This window comes from Salvelinus alpinus, chromosome 28 (assembly GCF_045679555.1).
Source record: "Salvelinus alpinus chromosome 28, SLU_Salpinus.1, whole genome shotgun sequence".
Classification (NCBI taxonomy): domain Eukaryota; kingdom Metazoa; phylum Chordata; class Actinopteri; order Salmoniformes; family Salmonidae; genus Salvelinus; species Salvelinus alpinus.
In genome coordinates this window covers 14,858,391-14,879,377 of record NC_092113.1, presented here as the reverse complement: position 1 = coordinate 14,879,377, position 20,987 = coordinate 14,858,391, and the positions used below count along the sequence as shown (strand labels likewise).

General features: G+C 43.3%; 1 protein-coding gene across 4 annotated transcripts in view; it reads right to left on the bottom strand.

Moving 5' to 3' along the window:
* Nucleotides 1-20,987, bottom strand: part of LOC139557246 (neurotensin receptor type 1-like) — an 87,033-nt gene that overhangs the window by 18,547 nt on the left and 47,499 nt on the right. The window contains exons 3-5 of one of the 4 annotated variants that reach the window (XM_071371783.1): nucleotides 7,409-7,490; nucleotides 6,891-6,925; nucleotides 1,277-6,211 (exon numbers count right to left, since the gene is read on the bottom strand). The exons of 1 other annotated variant lie outside the window; for it this stretch is intronic. In XM_071371783.1, the coding sequence (XP_071227884.1) occupies nucleotides 6,174-6,211; nucleotides 6,891-6,925; nucleotides 7,409-7,490 (155 nt within the window). In that variant the 3' untranslated portion in view covers nucleotides 1,277-6,173. Of the gene's footprint in view, nucleotides 1-1,276; nucleotides 6,212-6,805; nucleotides 6,926-7,408; nucleotides 7,491-20,987 lie in introns of those variants that run through there. 2 more of the 4 variants (XM_071371781.1, XM_071371782.1) reach the window with 2 other exon arrangements.

Below are 20,987 nucleotides of genomic sequence, written 5' to 3'. Positions count from 1 at the left end.
ACAAAGATCGTACTTTTTGGAGAAATGTCCTCTGGTCTGATGAAACAAAAGTAGAACTGTTTGGCCATAAGGACCATCGTTATGTTTGGAGAAAAAAGGGGGATGCTTGCAAGCCGAAGAACACCATCCCAACTGTGAAGCACGGGGGTGGCAGCATCATGTTGTGGGGGTGCTTTGCTGCAGGAGGGACTGGTGCACTTCACAAAATAGATGGCATCATGAGGCAGGAAAATTATGTGGATATATTGAAGCAACATCTCAAGACATTAGTCAGGAAGTTAAAGCTTGGTCGCAAATGGGTCTTCCAAATGGACAATGACCCCAAGCATACTTCCAAAGCTGTGGCAAAATGGCTTAAGGACAACAAAGTCAAGGTATTGGGGTGGCCATCACAAAGCCCTGACCTCAATCCCATAGAAAATTTGTGGGCAGAACTGAAAAAGCGTGTGCGAGCAAGGAGGCCTACAAATCTGGTTCATTTACACCAGCTCTGTCAGGAGGATTGGGCCAAAGTTCACCTAACTTATTGTGGGAAGCTTGTGGAAGGCTACCCAAAACATTTGACTGAAGTTAAACAATTGAAAGGCAATAGTACACTCAATACTAATTGAGTGTATGTAAACTTCTGACCCACTGGGAATGTGATGAAAGAAATAAAAGCTGAAATAAATCATTCTCTCTATTATTATTCTAACATTTCACATTCTTAAAATAAAGTGGTGATCCTAACTGACCAGGGAATATTTGCCAGGATTAAATGTCAGGAATTGTGAAAAACTGAGATTAAATGTATTTGGCTAAGGTGTATGTAAACTTCCGACTTCAACTGTAGTTATGGCTGAGGACTTTTACCACCACAAAACACTCAATGGGCTAGGTGGATGAAGAACACACTCTTTCTCAGCTTGTCCCATGACCCCCCGTGATTGACAGCTCCCTTATAAAAGGCAGAGCTGATAAGCCACCAGGGTACACTTTAGAAAAGGTCAGACACATCTGTGCTAAATGATGCATGTGCTTGATGTGTCTGCCTCTTGGTGTATCCATCTGGGAGTGTGTGTACTTGGTGTGTGAGTGTGTGCCTGTCTGTGCGGCAGTATGAATGCACGGTGTGCCTGTGTGTGTGTGTGTACTTGGTGTGCCTGTGTGTGTGTACTTGGTGTGTCTGTGTGAGTGTGTACTTGGTGTGTGAGTGTGTGTGTGTCTGTGTACTTGGTGTGTGTGTGTGTGTGTGTCTGTGTGTGGAAGATCATCAACAACAGAGCAAGGAAACTGATATCACTATATTCACTCTTTTATTCATGGATAGCAAAATGAAATGGAACTATTTATTTTCAAAACATATATTATATAAAGCAGAGCCATCTATACAGTATATAACTCTTAGATAAAGCAGAAATAAGCCTCCATTGTCCATAACAAAAATAGCATAATCAAAACTCAAAGACATCACCATTGGCATAGAGCACAGTAGTTACAGTAAGCAGCAGGTGTACACCATGAGCAAATCCTTAGATAAACGGTATGACTACGTACAACAGCACCTGTCAGAAGCTACACACTGGACACAGATGTCATTTCAACATCTAGTTTTGATATACATTTGGTTGAAACGTCAACTATTGTGAATTCAATGTGAAATGGACAAAACATGTCACCAGATTTAGGTTAAAAGCTACGTGAAAAATATTTTAAATGCCCTTACGTTGATGACTTTTTGCAAATGCAATAAGTTTTCCGTGTTGATTTAACATCATCACATAGATTTTTTTGGTTGAAATTACGTGAAAACAAATGTTGATTTAACAAGTTTTTGCCCAGTAGGTAAGTACCATGGTTCAGGGTTGTGGTCTATTTCAATGTACTGTGGCGTATTGAGGGGCGTGACACACCCTCCTTAGCCACTAAGAATTTCACTGTACTATTTACACCTGTTGTATCCTGTGCACGTGGGGAATACACTTTGAAACTTTAAACTATATTGAAGGCTACAAGGCGTTTGTTGGTGCATACTGTGTTACTAATCAAAGCCTGCCAGCAGCGTTGAAGAGGGGCATGCTTGTTCATACTGCACCCACTTTCAGTTCAGGAATTTGATGATCACCATTCATAGAATTAAATCATTACTCATTATTTTGATTTAGGATTCCAGACTTAAAACATTTAGGCTACGCTGTGCTACTGTTGACTACATTCACCTCATATCCAAGCTATCTTTGGGGAGAAAAACATAACTTTCAAAGTTTTGTTTTCTTATTAGGATCACATTCAAACCATCACCATGGCAATGGCTGGGAAAGTGGTAATAGATTTGTGCCTAGATATCCTGAGCATAGCCTTGTACAAAAAACTGTTACTCTGTCATTAATGCACTTAATACAGTGCCATTGGAAAGTATTCAGACCCCTTGACTTTTTCCACATTTTGTTAGGTTACAGCCTTATTCTAAAATTGATTAAATTGTTTTTTCCCCTCAATCTACACACAATACTCCATAATGACAAATAAAAAACGGGTTGTTAGAAATTTTTGCAAATGTATACAAAAAACAACTGAAATATCACATTTACATAAGTATTCAGACCCTTTACTCTGTACTTTGTTGAAGCACCTTTGGCACCGATTACAGCCTTGAGTCTTCTTGGGTATGACAAGCTTGACACACCTGTATGTGGGGAGTTTCTCCCATTCTTTTCACCAGATCCTCTTGAGCTATGTCAGGTTGAATGAGATCTTCTCTGCACAGCTATTTTCAGGTCTCTCCAAAGATGTTCAATCGGGTTCAAGTCCGGGCTCTGGCTGGGCCACTCAAGGACATTCAGAGACTTGTCCGGAAGCCACTCCTGCATTGTCTTGGTTGTGTGCTTAGGGTCGTTGTACTGTTGGAAGGTGAACCTTCGCCCCAGTCTGAGGTCCTGAGTGCTCTGGAACAGGTTTTCATCAAGAATCTCTCTGTACTTGGCTCTATTCATCTTTCCCTTGATCCTGGCTAGTCTCCCAGTCCATGCTGCTGAAAAACATCCCCACATCATGATGCTGCCACCACTGTGATTCACTGTAGGGATGGTGCCAGGCTTTCTCCAGTTCCCAACTTATTGAGGGAAGCTTGTGGAAGGCTATCCGAAACATTTGACCCAAGTTAAACAATTGAAAGGCAATGCTACCAAATACTAATTGAGTGTATGTAAACTTCTGACCCACTGGGAATGTGATGAAATAAATCACTCTACTATTTTTCTGACATTTAACATTCTTAAAATAAAGTGGTGATCCTAACTGACCTAAGAAAGGTAATTTTAACTAGGATGAAATGTCAGGCATTGTGAAAAACTGAGTTGAAATGTATTTGGCTAAGGTGTATGTAAACTTCTGACTTCAACTGTAGCTGTGTTTGCTGTAATTGGTCAGGAGTTGGCATACTAGAAAAGCCTATAGGGCTCAACCCCACAGCAGATCATCCATTAACTGTAACTGCCATCTGTTGCTCCTCTTCATAATATTACCTCTTCTCTCAGCATTTCATTAACATTCACAGTCCAAGCAGACCATTTAATTGTTTTAATTACCAGACATTTTGTTTTTATCAATACTCTTTCCAGGCATTAGTTCCTCAGCAGATAACAAAATGGTGGTTAATTTGATCACCATTCTCTGTATCCCAAAAAAGAGTTGGATAACACCCTGTGAAAGTCACCGCCCCTTCCACTTTACTGCCGCGTCATGTCCCCTAATCTTATGCACTGGCTTTACGATTATTTCATAAAATTCATGAAAACGCATTAGAGATACAGTGGGGAGAACAAGTATTTGATACACTGACAATTTTGCAGGTTTTCCTACTTACAAAGCATGTAGAGGTCTGTAATTTTTATCATAGGTACACTTCAACTGTGAGAGACGGAATCTAAAACAAAAATCCAGAAAATCACATTGTATGATTTTTAAGTAATTAATTTGCATTTTATTGCATGACATAAGTATTTGATACATCAGAAAAGCAGAACTGAATATTTGGTACAGAAACCTTAGTTTGCAATTACAGAGATCATACGTTTCCTGTAGTTCTTGACCAGGTTTGCACACACTGCAGCAGGGATTTTGGCCCACTCCTCCATACAGACCTTCTCCAGATCCTTCAGGTTTCGGGGCTGTCGCTGGGCAATACGGACTTTCGGCTCCCTCCAAAGATTTTCTATTGGGTTCAGGTCTGGAGACTGGCTAGGCCACTCCAGGACCTTGAGATGCTTCTTACGGAGCCACTCCTTAGTTGCCCTGGCTGTGTGTTTCGGGTCGTTGTCATGCTGGAAGACCCAGCCACGACCCATCTTCAATGCTCTTACTGAGGGAAGGAGGTTGCTGGTCAAGATCTCGCGATACATGGCCCCATCCATCCTCCCCTCAATACGGTGCAGTCGTCCTGTCCCCTTTGCAGAAAAGCATCCCCAAAGAATGATGTTTCCACCTCCATGCTTCACGGTTGGGATGGTGTTCTTGGGGTTGTACTCATCCTTCTATTCCTCCAAACACGGCGAGTGGAGTTTAGAGCAAAAAGCTCTATTTTTGTCTCATCAGACCACATGACCTTCTCCCATTCCTCCTCTGGATCATCCAGATGGTCATTGGCAAACTTCAGACGGGCCTGGACATGCGCTGGCTTGAGCAGGGGGACCTTGCGTGCGCTGCAGGATTTTAATCCATGACGGCGTAGTGTGTTACTAATGGTTTTCTTTGAGACTGTGGTCCCAGCTCTCTTCAGGTCATTGACCAGGTCCTGCCGTGTAGTTCTGGGCTGATCCCTCACATTCCTCATGATCATTGATGCCCCACGAGGTGAGATCTTGCATGGAGCCCCAGACCGAGGATGATTGACCGTCATCTTGAACTTCTTCCATTTTCTAATAATTGTGCCAACAGTTGTTGCCTTCTCACCAAGCTGCTTGGCTATTGTCCTGTAGCCCATCCCAGCCTTGTACAGGTCTACAATTTATCCCTGATGTCCTTACACAGCTCTCTGGTCTTGGCCATTGTGGAGAGGTTGGAGTCTGTTTGATTGAGTGTGTGGACAGGTGTCTTTTATACAGGTAACGAGTTCAAACAGTTGCAGTTAATACAGGTAATGAGTGGAGAACAGGAGGGCTTCTTAAAGAAAAACTAACAGGTCTGTGAGAGCCGGAATTCTTACTGGTTGGTAGGTGATCAAATACTTATGTCATGCAATAAAATGCAAATTAATTACTTAAAAATCATACAATGTGATTTTCAGGATTTTTGTTTTAGATTTCGTCTCACAGTTGAAGTGTACCTATGATAAAAATTACAGACCTCTACATGCTTTGTAAGTAGGAAAACCTGCAAAATCGGCAGTGTATCAAATACTTGTTCTCCCCACTGTATATATATACACATATATTTGTGTATGTGGATGAATTTACTTCTGCCAGATGCCTTTTATGAAGTTTTTGCCCTTGAAACACCATTGCTTTTAGTTTTTTCCCATTGAAGACCAATTAAAAAGCTTACAATGTTCAAAAACTGAGGGGAAGTCACTTCCTGGTAACTGTCACAGCGTAGAGTTTTTTGCCTCCTATTTCAAAGATCCATACGTATGCTGATAAGTGCAGAATGTTCTGATCGTCATCATATAATTTTATAAACTACTGTAAGTGGTTAAATCCGAGTAGCATTGATAGTTCTATAAAAATCTGAATGTACATAGATGTTACAATATTTACAGCGTTAAAGACTATTACATCCAACACTTAATCTTTCTTTCTTTTATTAGTGATCATACCAATATCACATTTTGGATATGTTCTGTGTGTGTAGCCTATGTAGCACAACGTGTCAGTGATTCAAAGTGCCAGAGTCCCCATCAAGCCCATATTTAGTCCTGCCGAGTACTAGAATACATACATTGCAGTTCTGAAATGGAATGTTATCAGGGGTGTTGTTCTGTCGTCGTCAGTAGACGGTCTCCTTGATGATGTTGGAGGAGAAGGTGTGGTTACTGCAGATGCTGATGGAGTGTCTGGTCAGAGGACGTCTCTGTTTCTTGCGACGACATGGTAGGCAGAGGCAGCGGAGCGTGTTGAAGAAGATCTCCCGGTAGTTGGCTGAGACCAGGTTGTAGAGGACTGGGTTGATGGCTGAGCTCACATAGAAGAGGACGTTGGTCACCATGAAGAAGTAGTGGTAGTAATCATACCCTTCCCTGTCGGGGAGGTGGAGGGAGGGGAGCACAGGGAGGAACAATCAGTGGTTTTCATTGACTGATGCAATACTGAAAATTTAAATAATTGTTTGCCCATAGTTTTCCTCTTTATAAACCACAATTGTTAACCAAATGTACTTCTACTGTCCTCTCTAAGACAAATGTGTTTAAATTGAGCATTAGGTCTCAGATGATAGAGGGGTGAAGTAAACCATTGAAGAATGTCAGATGGGAAACCTTGTTTACAGAAGGCTTGTACAAAACATAAGGAACACCTGCTCATTCCATGACAAACTGACCAGGTGAAAGCTATAATCCCTTATTGATGTCACCTGTCAAATCCACTCCAATCAGTGTAGATGAAGGAGAGAAGACAGGTTAAAGAAGGATTTTTAAGCCTTGAGACAATTGAGACATGGATTGTTTATGTGTGCCATTCAGAGGGTGAGCGGGCAAGACAAAATATTGAAGTGCCTTTGAACTGGGCATGGTAGTAGGTGCCAGGCGCACCGGTTTGTGTGTGTCAAGAACTGCAATGCTGCTGGGTTTTTCACGCTCAACAGTTTCCCGTGTGTACCAAGAATGGTCCACTACCAAAGGACATCCAGCCAACTTGATACAACTGTGGGAAGCATTGGAGTCAACATAGGCCAGCATCCCTGTGGAACGTTTTCAACACCTTGTAGAGTCCATGCCCGACGAATTGAGGCTGTTCTGTGGGCAAAAGGGGGTGCAACTCAATATTAGGAAGGTGTGCCTAATGTTTTGTACACTCAGTATATATACAACCACCTTCTCCATCTGTGAAGCTTTTTAAAAAATCGTTTCTGGGACGTGCTTCATTAGCTTTAAACTCCCTTCTGTAATCACTTACTCAATGGTGTGCATTTGGTTCAATTAAAAAAACATATATTGAGAGTAGTCAGGCGATCGTTTGGACATTGGCGAGAGAAAGACTTAGCTAAATAAAGCTTGCACTCTCTCTGACAAATGATGCTAATTTAAATCAGGGAGATCCATCTACTCTGAATGGGTGGCTGAGCTCCCCTCTGTCACCCTGCTCTGATGGATGACTCTCTGACCAGTCAACCAATGTGTGTGTACTATGTATGAAATAAAGTATATAAAACACTTATTGATGGATGTTCACTAATTTACTGGTATGTGTACCCATTGAAATGTCTGCATGTTACTCACTCTGTGAACTCTGCGTAACAGTACATGAGGCGCCGTACATAATATGGTAGATAGCACACCACAAAGGCAACAACCACAGCCCCTGCCGAGAGAGAGAGAGAGAGAGAGAGGTAAAGACATGTTATACTATTCAGGCAGAGGCAGAGGCTCCATCTGAAATGGTACCCTATCCCTTTATATAGTGCACTATAGTGATAGGAAGCCATTTGGGACAAACCCAGTGTGAATCTCTCTTTGTCATCAGGGTAACACATGATCAAAGCCTGCACAGTTGAATTAGGTGCAGTGGGTTTAAAACCTGTTTGGGATAGCGGGCAGCATTTTCACTTTGGATGAATCGCGTGCCCATAGTGAACTGCCCCCTACTCTGTCCCAGATGCTAATATATGCATATTATGATTACTATTGGATAGAAAACACTCTGAAGTTTCTAAAACTGTTTGAACTATGTCTGTGAGTATAACAGAACTAATTTGGCAGGCAAACTTCCAAACAGGAAGTGATAATTCTGAGAAGGGTTGATGTTAAAGTCATCGCCTATTCAATTCCCTGTAATATATGGATCTGTTTGCACTTCCTACGCCTTCCACTAAATGTCAACAGTCTGTAGAACGTGGAATGAAGCCTCTAGTGTAATGTGGGGCCGGATGGCAGCTATTTGAGTCAGTGGTCTGACAGAATGCTAGTTCCTGGTCACGCGCGCTAGTCATGATATGGCCTTGTGTTCCATTACTTATACAGACATGAAGAAATGCTCCGGTTGGAACGTTATTGGATATATACACTGCTCAAAAAAATAAAGGGAACACTTAAACAACACAATGTAACTCCAAGTCAATCAAACTGTCTACTTAGGAAGCAACACTGATTGACAATAAATTTCACATGCTGTTGTGCAAATGGAATAGACAAAAGGTGGAAATTATAGGCAATTAGCAAGACACCCCCAATAAAGGAGTGGTTCTGCAGGTGGTGACCACAGACCACTTCTCAGTTCCTGTGCTTCCTGGCTGATGTTTTGGTCACTTTTGAATGCTGGCGGTGCTTTCACTCTAGTGGTAGCATGAGACGGAGTCTACAACCCATACAAGTGGCTCAGGTAGTGCAGCTCATCCAGGATGGCACATCAATGCGAGCTGTGGCAAGAAGGTTTGCTGTGTCTGTCAGCGTAGTGTCCAGAGCATGGAGGCGCTACCAGGAGACAGGCCAGTACATCAGGAGACGTGGAGGAGGCCGTAGGAGGGCAACAACCCAGTAGCAGGAACGCTACCTCCGCCTTTGTACAAGGAGGAGCACTGCCAGAGTCCTGCAAAATGACCTCCAGCAGGCCACAAATGTGGGCTAGAAAGGCTAAGACAAACATTGCTTTCACAGTTACAATATCAGTACAGTAATATATTATCAGTATACTATAGGTCAGGGATCATCAAATAGATTCAGCCGCGGGACGATTTCTTCTTGAGCAGATGGTCGGGAGGTCGCAACATAATTACTGCAAATTGCAAATTGACTGCAAGAAGCCCTAACAGATGTTTAACTAAAACATAATCATTTCGAACCTTGCTCACATTTGTATACAATCACTTCTCTCAAATTATGTGTGGGAATACAGATTTCTTAAATAAAAATCGCTGATTTCCCTGTGGTTGAAAAAAGAAAGAAAAAGGCTCTGAAAACTTGGGGGGCCACACGCAGGCCAAATTCGGTCCGCGGACCGCCAGTTGGGGAACCGCGCTGTAGGTAATTGTCATTCTACTAAATAAACCAAAGACTAATTAGCTTGATTGTTACTGATTGTTACAGGGTGAGATGGCGCTGCAGTGGATAGCAGCCGTTTTACAGACTCCTGACCAATTCTGCTATTTTCTGTATTTTTTTACGCTGATCTTAACTGTTTTTGTACATAATATCTCTGCCAACCAAAAACAGCTTCTGGACATCAGAAAAGAGATCACTAACCCCGATTTGGATGACAATTTCTACTTCAAAGTGTTTACTACGGACCAGGCCCTAATCCCAGGACTTGAAAGAGGAAGCGACGGCGCAAGAGAGGCAGAGGAGACGGTGTCCTGACTGGACTATGTTGGCAAGCAAATAAACTGCCTCTACCCTCCGTTCTATCATACAGTCACTAGAGAACAAACTGGATGACCTCTGTTCGAGACTATTTTATCAACGGGACCTGAAGAACTGTAATATTCTATGTTTTTACCAACATGTCACCTGTGCAGCTATAGACGACACCATGCTAGATCTTCACGCACAGAAACACATACAAGGCTCTCCCTTGCCCTCCCTTTGGCAAATTTGACCATAACTCTATCCTCCTGATTCCTGCTTACAAGCAAAAACTCTAGCAGGAAGTACCAGTGACACGCTCAATACGGAAGTGGTCCGATGAAGCAGATGCTAAGCTACTGGACTATTACGCTAGCAGACTGGAAAAGGTTCCGGGATTCATCCGAAAACATAGAGGAGTTTACCACATCAGTCACCGGCTTCATTAATAAGTGCATCGATGATGTCGTCCCCACAGTGACCGTACGTACATATCCACACTAGAAGCCATGGATTACAGGCAACTGAGCTAAAGGCTAGAGCTGCTGCTTTCAAGGAGCCGGACACTAATTCGGACGCTTATGAAAAATAACGCTATGACCTCCGACGACCAATCAAACAGGCAAAGCGTCAATACAGGACTAAGATCAAATTCTAGTACGCCGGCTCTGATGCTCGTCGGATGTGGCAGGCCTTGAAAATAATAATGTATTACAAAAGGGAAACGCATCCGTGAGCTGCCTAGTGACGTGAGCCTACCGCCCCATATGATTCCATATGTGTTATTTCATAGTTTTGAGGTCTTCACTATTATTCTACAATGTAAAAAATAATAAAAATAAAGAAAAACCCTGGAATGAGTAGGTGTGTCCAAACTATTGACTGATACTGTACACATGTTCATGAAATATAAAAGATGGCCATAATCACCCCCAGACACACCTGGCTAACGCTCGCTAGCTAGCGAACAGTATGCTTTAACTTGCAATGAAATGACTTTCTGACAAAATTAGACATGTATAATATCTGAAAATGTAGCTAGCCTGTTACCCGTATACATGGCTGAACGCTTCACGGCAGCGTGTTTTTCCGTTTTGGTTTGTAGATAGCTACAGCCGGTTTTTAGGTTTGAAAAATATTTACTTTACTTTCTAAGCAAGTCGGTTAAGAACAAACTCTTATTTACAATGACGGCCTACCGGGGAACAACTGCCTTGTTCAGGGGCAGAACGACAGATTTTTACCTTGTCAGCTTGAGGATTCAATCCAGAAACCTTTTGGTTACTGGCCCAACGCTCTAACCACTAGGCTACCTGCCGCTACATTAGGCTACCTGGCCCGTTGTTGTGTCAAGTTGCTCCAGTTCACACTGACCGTGTGCAGAAAGTGGTCTATCATACATTTTCCCACGGCTCTTTGTCGATAGCGCCTGCTAAATTCTGCGCAGCGATGTTGTTGAGAGCTGAAGCAACACTTTTGCAGTTTTCCATGGCAAACTTTATATCTTTCAAAAAAGCTGCGGTAACAAGGATTATCTACAAATACTGAGCAGCTCGTGTTATAGAAAGAAGCGCGCTACATGGCAGGCCAATCCGAACTCATCTCTCGGCATGTCCAGCCCATCCATTATTTCAACCAATAATGGCTAGCTGGAAGGTCCCTGCCTTTTTCCGTGGCTAAACCAACTAGGCTCGTAATTTAACAATTGTATTCATATTTACAAATGGCATACACGTTTGTTATTAAGGCACATGAAAGTTCACATGTTCAAGAAGGCATTTTCTGAATAAAAAACATTAAAATGCCTCTCCTGTGAAGTAGTGACGTGACATACGCCTAGTTTCTTGAAACAGGTCACAAATGTGATCTATATAAACTCAAACACACACGAATTGAGCATTAAAACCCTTTCATTGTGGCAATTAACCCCACCGGCCACGGAGAGCTACGACGAGGACCTGAGACATCTGAAGGAGAAAGTAGACGCCGGGGCCGACTTCATCATCACCCAGCTCTTTTTCCGTATCGACCCCTTCCTCAAGTTTGTCAGGGACTGTAGGGCCATAGGGATCACCTTCCCCATCTTCCCTATCCAGGTTCTGTGGGACATGGGCCTAAACTGGGACATTGACATGGGTATGTGTGGTCAAAGACTACATTTTATTGAGGGAGGTTTTAAAAAGGGAGGTGTAGCATCTGTGTACTTTGTAATGGTCTCTTTGAACAGAACATCCTTTCTAATGTGATGATAGCCAGCAAAGGTGTAACAAATTACCAAGTATGTTCAATGCAATTCAAAACAACTTTTCCTCATAATCAGACCATTGTCTCTTGGAATTTGAGTCAATTCCACATCGATGCCAGTCAATTCAGAAATTGAACAGATTCCATGATATTTATTGATAACACCACCATTGTAACGGAGATGCTAAGAGTCGAGAAGCAGGTGAAACTGTTAATAAAACAACAAACTTGGAACGAGACAACATAACACTAGCCTACGCATAAACACAGGAACAATACTGACTGGGGAAAGAATCTAAGGGAGTGCCAGTTATAGAGGTGGTAATAAGTGAGGTAATGGAGTCCAGGTGTGTCTGATGATGACGTGCAGGTGTGTGTAATGATTGATGCCAGGTGTGCGTAGTGATGGATCCCAGGACCGGGGTTAGTATTCCGGCTACGCCGAACGCCAGAGGGAAAGAGCGGGAGTAGATGTGACAACCATGATGTGTGAATTTGTCCTTTTCCATAGTCTTAAATGTTTCTTTTTTGCTGTGGGAGTACATCAGTTGCATGGAGACATCCTTTGTTTCTTCTTTACATTTGTTTTTCTGTCGGTCACATTTTGTCATGATGAGTACATTACAGGCTGGCGGTTTCACTCCTGCTCTCAGTCCAAGCCAATCTCTCTTCCTCAGTCTGGACACCCACACAATGACCACCCTGATGTGGTCCGTGGAAGCAGTTAAACATTTGTGTGAAACAGAGCAGAAAAGTTTGTCCCTATACGTTATGAGTTTACATTTTAAAATCCAGTTTGCTGTTTTTACTAGTCTCTTGTGACAGATGTGATGTCACACATGAGAAGTTCTCAGTGCCAAGATTAGTTTAAGCGAGCGCTGATCTGGGGTCCAAATTAAAAAATAATTTAACTATTTTAATTGGATATTTGCAAGGGTTGAAACGTTACCTCAGATGGGTGTCTATTAGGCAGTGTCAGTGACGCCCTGAAAGCTGCATCTTAACCTGGTTGAATCAGAGCCCTGGCTTTAGTCATGGACCATAAAGGATGATTAGAGATGCTGGAGCCTTATTATGGTCAAGCTTATTGTATCTGTGAATCACAATTAACATGTCTTTCCAATTCATTCCTATATTTGTTTTATTGTCCTTGATGATCTAATAGCGAGGACAATTACAAAACTTGAATCTCAGAGGATGAATGAAATTGTGATAACTGTTATGATTATCAGCTAGCAGTGCTATCAAATCCTGGATCAAGTTCACAGAATATACAGTAGTATACAGATATGGATGTGTGCACCCAGTCTTTCTGTGTATGTGGGTCTATCTTATGGTCAAGGTAACAAAACTGTGTCTAATTAGCAAACTTGCATGTCTGCACATATGCTTTCACAATGGACAATCAGTTGTTACAGGAACTATGTTGGACTGTATGGAATTTTATCCAATGGGTCAGTGGTGGAATTCCTTGCGAGACACATATTTCCCTGGAAATTCTACAATACAGAGTTCTGCGAAGAGTGCTTTTAGTCTATGAATGCTGCAAGTTTCATTGTCTTACCTTTACAAATGGCATGTGATATCATGTTGGCTTATTAGCACATGAAAGAGATGATAGAGCGGGAAGAAAGGGCATCTCGCTCTAGTTTTGTGAGTCAAAGCGCCGTCTGTCTCCACGTGGAGCTCCACTGTGGCTCTGATCAAAGTCTATTTAACCCCACCATCCAGCCGTTAGCAACATGAAGCAGCAGGGGTGCAAAGACACACACTTAAACATTAACACAGAGCAAATAAACATGAAAGAGTAAAACAGTAATTTCTCAGTGACTCAGCTTGGACAGACGGGATAATACTGTCACAGTGATTAAACCCTCTGATTTACTCCAGGGTTGGTTCATTTCTGAACGCGCACATACACTCTCTCATACACACACATTAAGTCCACTCTATGATTGCCATTAAATTAAGAATGGGCCTTTCCATTTTTTCTGTCATGATTGATCAGAGGCAGGAGTGACAGGCATGAGCTAGTGTGTGCAGGGGAGGTTAATGTCTGTTACCAAAACAAGCCAGTTGCATCAGTTTGAGTGGAACTCTGAGTGCTGTCACTGAGTGCTGTCACTGAGGTTAAGTGCCAACAGTAATGGCCTTGTCCTACTACTATATGGCAGTTTTTCAGAAAGATTCCCTTTGCATGTATTTATCAGTGGGCAGCTAGTTCACTAAGAGGACAGAGGCTGATGATTATGGTCCACTACTGTTTCAAGTGCATGTAATCACAGTGGCGTCCGTCCGTCTTCCCCTCTAGGAGGAGGAGGCATTGCGCTAATAATGCTGACAGCCTGATGCCAGGCATAAAGAAACAACTCCATCCTATTATTATGGTAATCAGGAGTTGAAGGAGGTTAACTTGTCCTTTGAAGACTTTGGTCATGTGTCTACCCAACTAGCCACAGCAGATGGAGAAGCTGTGAGATCCTATTCTCCTTTTTGGTACTTCATTAACCACATTTCCATCCACAGTTTTTAGGTGAGTAACGTCATAACTTAGAAAAAAAATTATGATAATATAAAATAAGTATTGGAAACAATTAGAACACTATGAAAAATCTGGGAAACCAGGCTTGGTGATCATAGCGGACTTTGAAAAGGCTTTTGATAAAGTATGCCTGGAATTTATACATTTTGGAGAATATGTTATACAATGGGTTAAAGTTATCTATAGTAACTCAAGTTGTAAAATAGTAAATAATCACTACTTCTCCGAAAGTATTAAACTGTCAAAGAGGAGTAAAACAAGGTTGTCCACTATCGGCATATCTATTTATTATGGCCATCAAAATCTTAGCTATTAAAATCAGATCCAACAATAATATCAAGGGGCTTAAAAACAAAGGTGTCATTGTACGCTGATGGTTCATGTTTTATTTTAAATCCACAATTTGGATCCCTGAACAGCCTCAGTGTATTATAATGTACTATATTACGTATTGGATCACAAAAAAAAATAACTTGTACATTACCAATAAAATGGTCTGACGGTGATGTGGACATACTCGGTATACATATCCCAAAAGAAATTATCTCACTACAATACATTTGAATAGAAAGTTTAAAAATAGATAAGATCTTTCTACCATGGAAAGAAAAATACCTGTCTATTTGTGAGAAGAAAAAAATCACCCTGATTAACTCTTTAGTCGTATCCCAGTTTACCTATTTGCTTGTGTCCTTGCCTACACCTAGCAACCTGTTCTTTTATTATATGAGCTAAAAATATTACATGTTATTTGGAACGGCAAGCAAGACAAAATTAAACAGGCCTATTTATATAATGAATATGAATTCCGAGGGAAGAAATTATTAAATATTAAAGCATTAGACCTCTCACTAAAGGCTTCAGTCATACAAAAGTCATACTTAAATCCAAACTGGTTCTCCAGCAGATTAGAAAGAATGTCTCACCCCATGTTCAAGAATGGCCCTTTTCCCTTTATTCAGATTACAATATCTCACTTTCATTTTTTTTATTGAAATCATCTCCAAAATATCACTATTTTTACAACAAGTGATAGAAAGTTGGTTGCAATTTCAGTTTAATCCACCAGAAAAGACAGAACAAATAATACCGCAAATATTATGGTTAAACTATATATAACATCGCCGAAGTCGAGGATCGATAGTCAGTTTTACTAGGGTAAGTTTGGCGGCGTGAGTGAAGGAGGCTTTGTTGCGAAATAGAAAGCCGATTCTTGATTTTATTTTGGATTGGAGATGTTTAATATGAGTCTGGAAGGAGAGTTTACAGTCTAGCCAGACACCTAGGTTTTTATAGATGTCCACATATTCTAGGTCGGAACCGTCCAGGGTGGTGATGCTAGTCGGGCGGGCGGGTGCAGGCAGCGAACGGTTGAAAAGCATGCATTTGGTTTTACTAGCGTTTAAGAGCAGTTGGATGCCATGGAAGGAGTGTTGTATGGCATTGAAGCTCGTTTGGAGGTTAGATAGCACAGTGTCCAAGGAAGGGCCAGAAGTATACAGAATGGTGTCGTCTGCGTAGAGGTGGATCAGGGAATCGCCCGCAGCAAGAGCAACATCATTGATGTATACAGAGAAAAGAGTCGGCCCGAGAATTGAACCCTGTGGTACCCCCATAGAGACTACCAGAGGACCGGACAACATGCCCTCCGATTTTACACACTGAACTCTGTCTGAGAAGTAGTTGGTGAACCAGGCAAGGCAGTCATCAGAAAAACCGAGGCTGAGTCTGCCGATAAGAATATGGTGATTGACAGTCGAAAGCCTTGGCCAGGTCGATGAAGACGGCTGCACAGTACTGTCTTTTATCGATGGCGGTTATGATATAATTTAGTACCTTGAGCGTGGCTGAGGTGCACCCGTGACCGGCTCGGAAACCGGATTGCACAGCGGAGAAGGTACGGTGGGATTCGAGATGGTCAGTGATCTGTTTATTAACTTGGCTTTCGAATACCTTAGATAGGCAGGGCAGGATGGATATAGGATGGATATAGGTCTGTAACAGTTTGGGTCCAGGGTGTCTCCCCATTTAAATAGGGGGATGACCGCGGCAGCTTTCCAATCCTTGGGGATCTCAGACGATATGAAAGAGAGGTTGAACAGGCTGGTAATAGGGGTTGCGACAATGGCGGCGGATAGTTTCAGAAATAGAGGGTCTAGATTGTCAAGCCCAGCTGATCTGTATGGGTCCAGGTTTTGCAGCTCTTTCAGAACATCTGCTATCTGGATTTGGGTAAAGGAGAAGCTGGGGACGCTTGGGCGAGTAGCTGCGGGGGGGGCGGAGCTGTTGGCCGAGGTTGGAGTAGCCAGGTGGAAGGCATGGCCAGCCGTTGAGAAATGCTTGTTGAAGTTTTCGATTATCATGGATTTATCGGTGGTGACCGTGTTACCTAGCCTCAGTGCAGTGGGCAGCTGGGAGGAGGTGCTCTTGTTCTCCATGGACTTTACAGTGTCCAAGAACTTTTTGGAGTTAGAGCTACAGGATGCAAATTTCTGCTTGAAAAAGCTAGCCTTTGCTTTCCTGACTGACTGCGAGTATTGGTTCCTGACTTCCCTGAACAGTTGCATATCGCGGGGACTATTCAATGCTATTGCAGTCCGCCACAGGATGTTTGTGCTGGTCGAGAGCAGTCAGGTCTGGAGTGAACCAAGGGCTATATCTGTTCTTAGTTCTGCATTTTTTGAACGGGGCATGCTTATCTAAGATGGTGAGGAAGTTACTTTTAAAGAATGACCAGGCATCCTCAACTGACGGGATAAGGTCAATATCCTTCCAGGATACCCAAGCCAGGTCAATTAGAAAGGCCTGCTCGCAGAAGTGTTTTAGGGAGCGTTTGACAGTGATGAGGGGTGGTCGTTTGACCGCGGACCCGTAGCGGATACAGGCAATGAGGCAGTGATCGCTGAGATCCTGATTGAAGACAGCAGAGGTGTATTTGGAGGGCAAGTTGGTCAGGATAATGTCTATGAGGGTGCCCATGTTTACGGATTTAGGGTTGTACCTGGTGGGTTCCTTGATGATTTGTGTGAGATTGAGGGCATCTAGCTTGGATTGTAGGACTGCCGGGGTGTTAAGCATATCCCAGTTTAGGTCACCTAACAGAACAAACTCTGAAGCTAGATGGGGGGCGATCAATTAACAAATGGTGTCCAGGGCACAGCTGGGAGCTGAGGGGGGTCGGTAGCAGGTGGCAACAGTGAGAGACTTATTTCTGGAGAGATTCATTTTTAAAATTAGAAGTTCGAACTGTTTGGGTATGGACCTGGAAAGTATGACATTACTTTGCAGGCTATCTCTGCAGTAGATTGCAAGTCCTCCCCCTTTGGCAGTTCTATCTTGACGGAAAATGTTATAGTTGGGTATGGAAATCTCAGAAATTTTGGTGGCCTTCCTAAGCCAGGATTCAGACACGGCAAGGACATCAGGGTTGGCAGAGTGTGCTAAAGCAGTGAGTAAAACAAACTTAGGGAGGAGGCTTCTGATGTTGACATGCATGAAACCAAGGCTTTTTCGATCACAGAAGTCAACAAATGAGGGTGCCTGGGGACATGCAGGGCCTGGGTTTACCTCCACATCACCCGAGGAACAGAGGAGGAGTAGGATGAGGGTGCGGCTAAAGGCTATCAAAACTGGTCGCCTAGAGCGTTGGGGACAAAGAATAAAAGGAGCAGATTTCAGGGCGTGGTAGAATAGATTCAGGGCATAATGTACAGACAGGGGTATGGTGGGGTGCGGGTACAGCGGAGGTAAGCCCAGGCACCGGGTGATGATAAGAGAGATTGTATCTCTGGACATGCTGGTTATAATGGGTGAGGTCACCGCATGTGTGGGAGGTGGGACAAAGGAGGTGTCAGAGGTATGAAGAGTGGAACTAGGGGCTCCATTATAAACTAAAACAATGATAACTAACCTGAACAACAGTATACAAGGCATATTGACATTTGAGAGAGACATACAGCGAGGCATAAAGTAATCGCAGGTATTGATTGGGAGAGCTAGCTAAGACAACAGGTGAGACAGCAACAGCTAATCAGCTAACAGCTAACACAACAACAGCAGGTAAAATGGCGATGACTAGGCAGAGAGGGTCGGAATAACTACACCCAGAGCCTGAGTTCGCGGCTGGGGCCGACAGATAAAAAAAATAAACAGAATGGAGTACCGTGAATTAATGGACAGTCCAGCAGGCATCAGCTATGTAGCCAAGTGATCATAGTGTCCAGGGGGCAGCAGTAGATGGAACAGGGAAGCCGCGGAGTAGTTGCCACTACGCTAGCACGCGGGCGACACAGCGTTTAAAGTTAGTAGCCCGGGGCTAGTAGGAGCGTCTGCTTCGACGGAGCCCGGTTGAAGGCACAGCGGATGGAGTATTCGTCGGCAGACCAGTCGTGGTGGTGCGGCGGGGCGCCGGGTCGACAGAGGATCTAAGCCAGATGGCGAAAGAGGTATTGTAGAATTTAGTTTGCTAGCCGGGAGATGCGCCTGGCTCACGGCTAACTGGAGCTACCTTCGTGGCAGGGGCGTTAGCCACTAGCTAGCTGTGAAGATCAGAAGTGGTGGTCCAGGGATTACGGCAGGAATCCGGAGTTGTAGTGGAGAGATAGTCCAATACTGGTAGATTGGCGAGTATTATCCAGGCTAATAAACAGGGCTGGTATCTGTGCAGAAGGTAAAAGCCGCTAGCAGTGGCTAACAATGACTAAATAGCTTATAGCTAATTAGCTTCTGGTGGTTCTTGAATGTGTTCTAAAATAAAAAATAATAGCGATTCCGTATCACATTGGGTGAGGCAGGTTATCGGAAGGTATCGAATTAAAATGGAAAAGAGTGAAAATAAAATATATACAAAAAAGAAAAATATAAAAGTACACGAGAGGACGAACAAAAACACGTCTTCACTGCTACGCCATCTTGGTAGGGCTAGGGGAAAATAATAAAGGAAGATGACCTGGCCTCCACAATCACCCAACCTCAACCCAATTGAGATGGTTTGGGGTGAGTTGGACCGCAGAGTGAAGGAAAAGCAGCCAACAAGTGCTCGGCATATGTGGGAACTCCTTCAAGACTGTTTGAAAAGCATGCCTCATGAAGATGGTTGAGAGAATGCCAAGCGTGTGCAAAGCTGTCATCAAGGCAAAGGGTGGCTACTTTGAAGAATCTCAATTATAACATATTTTGTTATACACGCACGTGCCAAGACCAGAGTTTTTGTGACAAAACTCTTAAGTAGAGTTGAAAATGCGATGGAAACACATTGAACTTCAGATTTTTATTCAGTACATGAAAACTTAAGCGAAAAAGTACAGTTTGTGTGCACTACATCCTCACGCACTGATTTTTATCTGTAACAAGTCTGTTTGGTGGAAACGCCACTGTGGGCGATTTTCTTTATGCAGATTTTGGGATATTCGCATGAAAATTTGTCACCGATTAGATGAAAACCTAGCTAATGCTCTACAACATCCGCAGAGTACGACCCTGCCTCACACAGGAAGCGGCGCAGGTCCTAATCCAGGCACTTGTCATCTCCCGTCTGGATTACTGCAACTCGCTGTTGGCTGGGCTCCCTGCCTGTGCCATTAAACCCCTACAACTCATCCAGAACGCCGCAGCCCGTCTGGTGTTCAACCTTCCCAAGTTCTCTCACGTCACCCCGCTCCTCCGCTCTCTCCACTGGCTTCCAGTTGAAGCTCGCATCCGCTACAAGACCATGGTGCTTGCCTACGGAGCTGTGAGGGGAACGGCACCTCAGTACCTCCAGGCTCTGATCAGGCCCTACACCCAAACAAGGGCACTGCGTTCATCCACCTCTGGCCTGCTCGCCTCCCTACCACTGAGGAAGTACAGTTCCCGCTCAGCCCAGTCAAAACTGTTCGCTGCTCTGGCCCCCCAATGGTGGAACAAACTCCCTCACGACGCCAGGACAGCGGAATCAATCACCACCTTCCGGAGACACCTGAAACCCCACCTCTTTAAGGAATACCTAGGATAGGATAAAGTAATCCTTCTCACCCCCCCCCCCCCCCCTTAAAAGATTTAGATGCACTATTGTAAAGTGGCTGTTCCACTGGATGTCATAAGGTGAATGCACCAATTTGTAAGTCGCTCTGGATAAGAGCGTCTGCTAAATGACTTAAATGTAAATGTAAATGTAATGGAAAGGATTTATTCAGGTAGTAGATTTGGCTGCAGGTTCTCTCTTAGAGAGTGTGTCCCTAAATAGACTGCGAGTGAAATCAGTAGTGCTTAGAGATATGAAGAGTGAGGCTCAGGCTGGATGGGCCGGCATCTGTTCTTTTATACATCTTTACGCACATTTGTCATGGGAAGGAGGACTACTTTGGCATCCTTGGATAAATGTACTCTTTATAGCTCCAGTACGCCATTATATCAATCAACTCAGTGTGGCCTTATGGTTAGTGTGTCTAAGATTGGAAGGTTGGGAGTTTGATCCCTGGCCGAGTCATACCAAAGACTGTAAAAATGGGCCCTGATGTGTTTTTGCTTGGCATTCAGCATTAAGTAGATAGATAGGGGGTAAGGCCCTGTGAAAGACTAGCATCCTGTCCAGAGGTGGTACTTGTACATCAAGCCGGCTCACACTACAGAAATAGGACATACTACTGTTCCTATGAGCTGTTACTGCTCGTGCAAGGCTACTTACAATTTTTTCCTCCAAACATAACGATGGTCATTATGGCCAAACAGTTCTATTTTTGTTTCATCAGACCAGAG